This window comes from Coenobita brevimanus, chromosome 102 (assembly GCF_032717465.1).
Source record: "Coenobita brevimanus isolate Jiangsu-jjx chromosome 102, ASM3271746v2, whole genome shotgun sequence".
Lineage (NCBI taxonomy): Eukaryota > Metazoa > Arthropoda > Malacostraca > Decapoda > Coenobitidae > Coenobita > Coenobita brevimanus.
Genome location: NC_137055.1, coordinates 42,249,715 through 42,260,342, shown reverse-complemented (window position 1 = coordinate 42,260,342; position 10,628 = coordinate 42,249,715). Strand labels below are relative to the sequence as shown.

The window sequence follows — 10,628 nt, the reverse complement described above, 5'->3', positions numbered from 1 at the left end:
ATGAGAAGTGGCATTTTCATGTCAAGCTGAAGCATATATATATTTTTATTCATTTATTTATATCAAGGCTATGTGCTTCAACTGATTTAGTCACTCTCATATCACTTCCAGGGCAAAACAATTCCACTGACTGTCAAGCTAAATGCAAAAGTGTTCATTCCAATGAAATCACCTACTGACCCACTGACTAATAAGATATCTGACTCACACACCTAGCTTTATGAGGAACATTTTAACCTGTGTCTACTTCTGACAGAAGTTTGAAAAGAGCCCCGTTTACCCCTTCACTCTGATGGCCTTTTTTTTTTTTTTTTTTTTTTTTTTTAAATCTAGCTACTAACAATTACTGTACATAAGAACATAAGAAGAGAAGCTTACTGCAATGGTTCATTTGGTTACTGCTAGGCAGCTCCTACAAGAGTAACTAAACTACATTAGAACATAAGAAGGTAAGATTGCTGCAGTAGGCCAGTTGAGTTGCTCATACTCAATAAGGACCTCTAGTGGTGGAGGGGTTAATGAATCTAATCTAACCCTTCCAATTTTAAAAGTCTTCCATAACTGAATAAAATCAGGTGAAAACAATAAAAATCAAATAACAATATGTCTTCATAATGAAGAGGTTAAAGTATGGTCAAACAGTGGGCCGTAAGTGACTGAGGAACAGTATGGACATTCCCTCAAAAAATATCTATGCAATTCAATACAAATGTACCGCAATTCAAAATACAGTAATACTTAAATACAAATGATGACTCATGATGACTCTTTCTGTTCAGCACTTCCGAATTCCTTGATAATACTACGCTCTAGTTCAAAGCTGTATTCATACTCATCCCAGTTAAAAGAGTCGATTCGTGATCTCAAGTCTATGGTCACCACATCAGACACCTGTTTTGTACTGCTCTCTAGCATCACACTGGAGCCAAGTTTAAACGGTATGCCATCGATAGCTGTTTGAATGTCGGCGCTTAACATCCTGCAAGACAAATTAGTGTCAGCAGTAGCATATTAGTTTACAGTATTCTGTTCATTAACCTTATGGTATTTTCTACTTGTAAACAGTATATACCAGATTCAAGAATGGAAAAAGAAGACACACAAAAGCAAAGTCTAACTAACCAAAGAAATTTACCTAAAATCCAGTAAGTTCTCAATTATCCAGCCTAATTCAGCCTAACCCCCCTTTCACACCATGTATTGCAAAAATGCCAGATACTGTCAGTACCCCCAATTGGCTATCCATTCAGCACTAAGCCGGATAATATGTCACCACCCTAAGCAGTCCATCTCAACCCTCTATCCTAAAACCATTCCAACAATATTACCCATGAGTCTCTCTCTACTGCTAGATGCCTTAATCCCGTAAGGGGGGAGGCGGTGGCTCAATTGGTAGAGTGGTGGCCTGTAGTCCTTCCAGACCCAGGATCAAATGCCTGCTGGGGCAAGGAACAAGTTAAGGATTTGATTTCGTAAAATCAGACTTTACTGATCTACAAGACGACCCACCGACATGTAAAAATATCCCCGTTAATACCAATACACCAGTCCTGTATGAGACAGCCCTAGCATGTATTCAATACGGATGGTGGGTGTTAGCGCCAAAGTGGTGGCATGTAGAGGTGTACGGACGGTGGGTGTTAGCACCAAAGTGATGACATGTACTATGCCCAACACATCCAACAAAATGCATTGCACGCTCCCGTATGACAGTCCAACGATATCACAAACATCATGGATAGTTTGTCTACAATCTGCAAGGATAGCCTGACAGGCATTTCTGACGTTTTCTGGTGGTGTTGCCGTTGACGGTTGTCCAGAATGGTCATTGTTTTCTTGTTGATCTTGAAACTGAATTTGATGCAGGTTCTTTGTTCTATGAGGTCCACCATTGCAAAACCACCAAATCACCTACACACTACATTACAATTGTAAGTGTTGCTCAACAACACATCCGCTCACAAACACGGCCAGGCCACACTGATGCACAAGGAGTGCTGCTGACTCCTAACAGCAAAAGGCAAAACTGCAAACGGTTGGCTCCCTCTGTTCAATTTACTGGAACTTTTGGGTAGCACCTCGTATGAGTCCAAAAAAAATGGATAACTATGCCATTTCAATTCCAAAGCTGACAGCAATTGGCTATTGCTTGCCAGAACACAGTACTGAATGAAATGCGACACTGCTGAATGGATAAACAGAAACTCTGAGATGTGAACATATTCAAAGAACATCTCGGAAAGTAACATTTACGAGACTGTCAGAAGAGTAGAACAGCACAATGTGAACAAGAAAGAAATGAAATTACCAAGATTGTGAGAGAAGCACATCTGAAAAAAGCAACCTGAAAGCCATTCTGCCACTCCATCCGCAGCTTGGTGATTCCCAGCACGGAGCAAGATATTGCAGATGATGAAAACCACCCATTACTTAAATTACATTACAAAGAAATAATGTTTACTGTATATAATTTTTGACCTACTGTTAAGATGGTGAGACCTTATGGGAGTGAACAGTTTATTTATTTGTCCTGGTAATCTTGTATCACACTTCTATACAATGTGAGGTCAAAAGGAAGAACACAGATTAAAAAAAAATAATAATAAGTTTGGTACATAAAAGACACTAGGCTGAAGAAGCAAAATACAGAAACAAGAAAGAGGGGAGAAAGGGTGGGGGAACTGAACATGACTTACTGAAGAGAAGGGAAGGTAATTATGTGCTAAGTGCAACACAAATATCTTTTATAGGAGAGATTAACAAAGGCAGGGGAAGGTGGATAGCATGTACACGAGAGTACAGGATAGCTGATGCTGTTGCTGCACTACCCTGGTCAGTTTGGCCAACGAAGTACAATAGTGGCAATGTGGTTGTGGATATAGACTGGAAAAGCAACTACATAATGATGTCAGCAATTTTGCCCATTACAGTACTGTACATAATCCGACTTGAAATTGAGAAACTCTCATGACATTCTTGGAGAGAGAGGCCAGACAGTGCAAAAAGCATGTGAAATTAGAGGGGACAAAGTAGGGGGAAAAAAAAAAAAAAAAAAGGAAAAAAAAGTGTGCAACACAGTAGAAATACCTCAGAAGCCGATTGTGGCTGTGTGATTGGATGTACTCCTGTGAGCATGCAGACAGAGTTTATCACACCATTTTACTGACATTAACATATAAAAATAAAATATGGACAAAGCTAGAGGGAACTGGGCATGGGTGACAGATTAACAGAAAAGCTGCTCATGGCATGCAAATGGGCACTTGGTGAATAGGCAAGCATGTAATAAAATACAGGCAGGTCCTGATCTTACGAGCTAATTGGGTGCAAGGATTTTGCTCATCAGCCGAATTCTTGTTAAACGAAGTGAAGAACTTATGGGAAAAACAGGGTTAGGGGGAAGGCCTCTGAGCAACCTCCCCCCCAAACCACCAAAACTGACTTTCTGATCATTTTAAGCTGGAATAAGGGGTTAATACAAGAGGGTATTACACCAAACAGAATTAGAAAATGAAAGAAAAAAATTTTCAACAGTTTCTGGGCAACAGAGATAGAAAGCCGAGCACATTTAGCACTGGAAGCACTAGGGGTCGCAATGGAATGCTTAAAAGACATGGTGATACAGTAATCCTGGGCACAGAAAAGAAACATGCTTCAAGACCAACCTTGCCTGGGCAAGCTTGGCTGGAAGAATGTTTACAAAGATAAGGAGAGAAGAGGTTGGCAGTGCTAGCGTACGACTCGTTTCCTAGCTGCCGAGGTAAACATGGCAGACAGCTGTGGCGCAACCCTTGTCTCAACTCTCATAAGAGCGGATTTTTACCTACTTGTTAAACATTTGGTGGTGCAAATTCCAAGACCTTATATTAGTGAATTCTCATTAAGAGATTCCTCGTTAACTGGGACTTGCCTGTATGTAAATGGTGTAGTGAGAAAAGGATATTACAGATTATTAAATGAGATGTGCTCTGAAGCAGCTTTGTCATGTAGCAAGATCAGACAACATGAATGTTACCAAATGGATGTACGACAGTACCTGGATGGGTTAGATGAGTACCTGTAGGAAAAAAAGATTAAGATGGAGTACAAGCAAACTTGAGTCATGGTTTATTTGTAGTCTAAATGTGTGGCAACATTGGACGAATTCCACAATGCAGTATAATGATACAGACAGACACACACACGCACACATAAAACTGACAGGTCACAACATACATTAACACTAACCTTTGGGGTCCATTGGCACTTGATTTTCTTGAGTCAAGTCCATAAGGAAGAAAGGCATTAGCTCCACCAACGGTATAACCAGGAGCAGGGTCAAATACTGCACTTTCAGTAGAGGGGTCATCTGAAATTTGAAAACAATATAGTATAGCTTTATAGCATTATAAAGCTGGAAGACTGAAAAAGGAAGTAAATGTGGTGAACAGCTAATCCACTATTACCTCTCATGGTGTACAGGGGCATGACAACTTGTAGTAGAACTACTCACTAATCAAACAACAAATGAGCATGAAAGCTAATTCACTATACACAGCTAGACTCTATGAATGACTATAGGAAGGTAAGGTGACGATAAGGTGATGATCATCAGAGACTAAAATGGATGACTGGAGGTGAAATGTATGAGTGACAATCCATCTGGGTAGAAAGGTATCAGGTGTACTTACATCAGTGAATGCTGGTATATCTCTATCCATACTATCTATCTATCTATATATACAAATGCACACACACACACATACACTATATATATATATATATATATATATATTGCCAGACGCCTCAATCCCGTTTGGGGTGGCCACAAACAAATCGCCTCCACGTCGTCCTGTCCCCAGCCATTTCACTGCCCTGCTCCCAACTCTCACCCCCCTCTCTCATATACCTCTCCACCCCATCCCTCCATCTCATCCTCGGCCTCCCCCTCCCTCTTCCCCCCTCCACCTCACTCACATACACTCTCTTCGTCAGTCTTTCACCCTCCATCCTCTTCACGTGGCCAAACCACCTCAGTGTGTTCCTCATAACACTTCCTATCACATCCACATCCACACCACAACGCTCCTTTACATCCTCATTCGTCAGCCTATGGCTATGTTGTCCCTTGTCATGGGGTAAATAGACAGGATTCAACTCAGTGAAAACCTTATTGTGTAACAGTGAACATTACATGTTCGATGAGAGAATTTTTAACCCCTCCGTGGCCGAAGGCCTGCAATTTTCAGTGCACACCAGGCCGACACCGGAGCCATTTTTTGAAGTTTCAAAAATTGATTTTTTTTTCTTGCCATATTGAAGAGAAAGTTCAGATGCACCTAACAGTGCAAATCCCAGCTTCCTAGACACATTTTCTGGCTTGCAATGAAGCGTGGAAGTTGCAGATATATCGGCAACCGATATTGTCGCCCAGGGGCATTGCCGCAACGCAACTGGGCAGATGTTGTTATTTTTTTTCTTATCTCCCAAAACAAAGCGAATGGTGCTGAAATGTTGTGCATATATGAGATATGATGGTATTGAATGATTTCAGAACATAATCTATTAGGAATGGCTGGAAAAAAAAAAAGTTATGAATACTTTTTCACCTTTTGGATATAAAATATGTTTACAGTAGTTTCGAGTTACAGTATTTTTTACGTTATCGTTGCACTCATGCTCAGAAAAGGGAGCGAAAGAGTTGAATTTTCGGTCCTAAATGAGAAAATTGCATGTCTTCCAAAGCTAGACTCTGCCACGAGAGAATAAAGTGGAGGGTCAGATCCAATTAGCAATACGGAAGTTGAGTCGCAACTTCGAGCTCCCACACCACGAGCATGGCTAAAAATGGAATCGTAATGCAGTTTCAGACCTAAGAATCATAATCATCATCATCATCATCCGGACCTCCTTTCCCACCCAAGGGCAGAGTAAGGACAGACCTAAGAATAAGTCTAATTATTACGAATACAGATACAAAGCAGAAATAAATACGTTTACAGATGGAGAAAAACGTATTTTTTCCGTAATAACATGTTCATCTTCTCTATCATTTTACGTTCATCTTTCTCATTTTACCTTCTTATTTTTGCAACATGTATTGCTGTCTCGTAAACAGGGTGGGTGGGTGTGTTTTGCAAGGGAGGAAAAAGACTGTATTTTCTGTCTGGGTCGAGATAATGGGTGTAACTATGTGTTTTTAGGCATGGCCACGAGCGAAAAAATCGTACATCCACTTGTCACGACAGCAGGTGGCGAACTGACAGATGATATGTGAGAGGGTGAAGTCAAGGTCAGTCTCATGTCCCAGATTTTCGTTCACTTTCCGAAGGTTTTCACAGTTTTCTACAAGTTGCACTGCATCTAATGATCCAAACCATTACAGCAAACCTGAGGAAATAGGTAAAGATACCATGACAAAAATGTACTTTGCACTTATTATCATGTCTTTTTTGTATGTGCCTGTATTACTTCATAATCGTAAATAAGTGGTTGTGTGTGTTTTGCAAGAGAGGACAAAGATGATATGTTCTGCCTGGGTCGAGATATTGGGTGTAGTTGTGCTTGTTTAGGCATGGCCAGGAGCGAAAAAATCGAAACTCCACTTATCACAGCAGCAGGCTCTGGACTGTTTGATGAGGTGTATGGGAGTGTAGTGTAGGTCAGTGTGAAGACGTTCAGAACGTTCGTTCATTTCCCAAAAATTTTTGCAGTTTTTTATAGGCCGTGCTTAAACGACGCCGGCAGCCACTTATCGGCTAAACATCATTCGACGCCGGCGGCCACGGTGGAGTTAAGCTAGATAACTGAGCTGCATTTAAGGTACTTGTACTTGAGTGTAATTAGCAAGTAATTACCTGTTTGTGTGCACATGTATTAGATTTTGCCTGTGTTTGAGTTAAAACTCCAAGTATTAAGTGATTTATGTGTCTTGCTGAAATAATGTAATTGCTTTGTGTACGTTGTTTGTTGAAACTGTACATGTTTTGTACAAAACTGCTAATATTAGAATAGAAGTTGTCTTTGTGTCTTAGAACCTCAGTGTGTGGAACAATTATTCTTCGTAGTCCGGGAGGGAATTGGGACAGAAAGAGATACAGTACAGTATTCATTATCTTATTCTAATTTTATTATTAAAGATTCTCTCTGGACTTGTCTCCACACTCCTTACTGCTACTGTTTTCATGCTACCAAACTCCAATTACTGGAAGTCAATCATCGTGCTCAGCAAGACAGTGCAAAGTGTGTAACTGGTTACTGAGGGCGTGTAGGGCACGACAATAATGCGTGACCTGGGCTATGGAACTGATCAGGGAGGCTGCCAGAGATCAAGCAGTGAGGAGAGCTGCCATTAGGTGACCAAGACCAATGCATGCAAGCATGTTGGAGCCTTTTATAAACAATACCATAATAGTGAGTACAGTATAATCTGGCAGTCACAGCACAACATACCTAATACAATAAAGCCATCTGGACTGATAACATCTGGCTTCTCTTCTGTTGCTTCTACTCCTGAGTCTGTGGGTGTGTCTTCTTGTACCGGTGATTTCCGGCGTCCAAACATTCGATGAAACATATCTGCAACTTGGCTGTCACCCTGAAAATAAGATCATTATGGTAATATACAGTATGTAAACATAGCTTGCCTTCATTTTACGAGAAGGATGTGTCTGAAAGTTTAATTCACTCCATAACAATTATTATATAATGAGTCAACTACAGTACTATGTGGGCTCAATGGGGATATGTGTTTGGCCAAGGGTCACCCACCCAACAAAGTCTAAAAACAAGTTTCAAACTCCCCTACACCAATAATTACTTCACTTCACTGCACTTCACTTGCTGCCTACCACCAAAAATATGTCTTAAAGTTAGTTTCAACTCACCCAAGTTCGTTCCACAGTTATTTCACTTCACTGTACTGCACTTGCTGCTTGAACTCTACCACAACAGGATGGTAGGTGGTAGCAATCATCATCCACTCACCTGATGTACTGGTGCCTAATTCTTCCTTCACCTTTATCATTCTTTTTCAGTGTCTGCCCTCCTCTCTTCCTATTTCTCTCATCCTTCCTGCCACCTTTTATGAGCCTTCTTTCCACTTCTGGTGGCTATACACTGAATGATATGCCTAATGGTTTCCTACAACCAAGGAAACTATTTACAACACTGGGTAGTAACCATATAATCAAATAATGATGTCAAGCCTATTTTGGTGCCCCTGTTGACTGGGTGGAGATGCAAAAGAGGTTTCCATCTAGGAACCAATCCTCCACACTCTTCCCTGCCCCTGCACCTTGCAGTGGCAAGGCCTGTCTACCACAAGGGAACATCTGTTCACTGCATGGGATGGCCCTCCAGGGACATTGTTTGCCTACGGTTGATGGGGGTGTTAGGCCAGGCAGACCAGGGCTACTCAACAACAACTCCAATATCATACTATTGCTCCATCACTGACACTTATACACCCAATAGTGACTGAATTCATAGGCCATCTTGGAACACACAAATAATTGTCAGCTTGTGCTTCAGCGACAGCATGACCAAAAATAACGATTGTACTGTACAGTATATTGAAAAAAGGTCCTAATTTTTTTGTCATCGTATAAGCCATCCGTTGCATACTGGTTCATGGTAAAGTGAGGGTCTGCTGTATACAGTCATCTATTAACCATCCAAGTTTTATTGTTCCATCAGAAGCAAGAGACTGGGGCTCATCTATTTAGGCTAGGTGAATCTCACCATGAATTCTATTAAAATGTTGACCACTATATTTATTCTGTGAGGGGTCATCTATTCATCATCCAGGTTTTAACTACTCCACCACGAGCAAGAGACTGGGGATCGTCTGTTTAGGTGATATGACCATAAGATCAACAAACATGTTTACCCCTATATTCTATGAGGGAAATTTACATACACATTTACACAAAATAAAAAGTTTACTTCTAGGCTCTTGCAGAATGTGAAGAAATTGCATTAGCGTTCATCTCATATGGTAAACATTTCCCAACCCTACTCAGTTTTTACCAAACAATATATATGCATCATCTACTGCAGCTGAAAGAGATGACTACTCCCTATCATCATTTAAAGGATAGGCGACACCCGTGAAAGAATAACAACAAAAACTACTCACAAAGCAACGACAGTAATCCTCCCCAGTGTTTTGTTTACAGTCTTGCGAGTTGACTAATCGCAGCTGAAGTGCTGAAATGTAGCAGCGTACACAGCAGTATAGAAATATATTTTAAAAAGTCTAGAATCTCAAGACTATTACTAAAATACTGATCAAAGGCTTGAAGTAAAGCTATAGATTACAGCGTTTCTTAACAAAATCTGGCCCTGGATACGAGTCAATAATTTTTAGGATTGTCTAAAGCGCTCTATTGGCAGCACCGATTCCCAGTTCCAAGAAAAACTAGGCAATACGTTTATCACCGCGACCATCCTGCAGTTGGAATTACAGTTTATCATTTTTCAGACTGTCAGATTATCTAAGTTATTCATACTACTCAAATACGCATCTCAGAAAAGACTTTGCAAAAACTATAAAGATTTTTTTTTTTTTTTTTTTTTTGTGGGAGCGCCCATCATCCACTCAGTGTCGCGGTACTGTTTCAGGGTAGCTTTACATTGACTGGCAAGTCAAATTATTTCCTGTAAACCAGGAAATCATTTAATTCGTTAATAGCCAATCAACGCGTGTTTCCTACGTGTTAACAAGTGGGTTGGTGGAGGGTTAGTGCCCCTCCTTGGATAAAAAAATAACCAAAAATACCGTTACGTCCCCGTCCCACACTGCCAAAGGCTCCAACAGCAGTAGTACAGTATAGGATGTGAGATACGCACCTCCGAGGAGTTCCCCCCCCCCACTAGGACGGAGCCGCAACCCCACCCCCACCCCAGGAAGAGGCAACGGAAGGGTAAGTAAGGGATACGCCGGGTCCGAGCGAGACGGGCCCCGGTACGTCACGACCCTACGCCCCTCTTCCCCTCAACATGACCAGCAGCATCCTCTCAGTAATGGCCAACTACATCTCGGCCGGGCCAGCCTTCGCCATTATCGAGATGGGGCTTGTCTTAGTACAGTCCCAAACAGTACCGCGGCATCAGCCACTGTCCATGCCGGGGAAGGCTCGGCCACTGTACGCCCTTCTGCTGCAGCCACACCTGGAACCAGCCCCGCGGTGGCGACCACAGTACGCCCCGGGTTGGACGTGTCGGCCACCGTACGCACTTCGGCTGATGTACCAGAGGGAGGCGGCACTGCGGCATCGGCCACAGTCCATGCCAGGGAAGGGCCGGTCGCCATACGCCCTTCATCCACCTCCTGCTCCTTCGGGAGCAGCGCCACAGCATCAGCCATCGTCCATGACGGGGAAAGTCGGTCACAATATGCCCTTCTGCTGCTGCCCTCAGGGTCTGTGGAACCGTGACATCAGCCACAGTCCGTGTCAGGGAAGGGTCGGCCACCGTACGCCCTTCATCCACAGTCTCTAGGGCTTCCCCATCGGAAGGAGTCCCTGGCATGCCCCACTCTCCACCCAGAGGCCACACGGGACATTCTCCCCATCCTCTCTACAGGTGTGGTTCCCAGGAGGAGCTGTAGTTTGAGGAGTGGCGGCAGGGCCCAATTGCTGAGGAGG

General features: G+C 42.4%; 1 protein-coding gene across 1 annotated transcript; it reads right to left on the bottom strand.

Moving 5' to 3' along the window:
- Nucleotides 1-654: 654 nt before the first annotated feature.
- On the bottom strand, nucleotides 655-7,560 carry LOC145415364 (uncharacterized). Its single transcript, XM_080284649.1, has 3 exons — nucleotides 7,432-7,560; nucleotides 4,228-4,348; nucleotides 655-979 (listed from the first exon to the last, which is right to left on the bottom strand). Exons 1-3 carry the CDS (start codon nucleotides 7,553-7,555, stop codon nucleotides 757-759), a joined length of 468 nt encoding a protein of 155 aa, XP_080140775.1. The 5' UTR covers nucleotides 7,556-7,560; the 3' UTR covers nucleotides 655-756.
- Nucleotides 7,561-10,628: the final 3,068 nt, after the last annotated feature.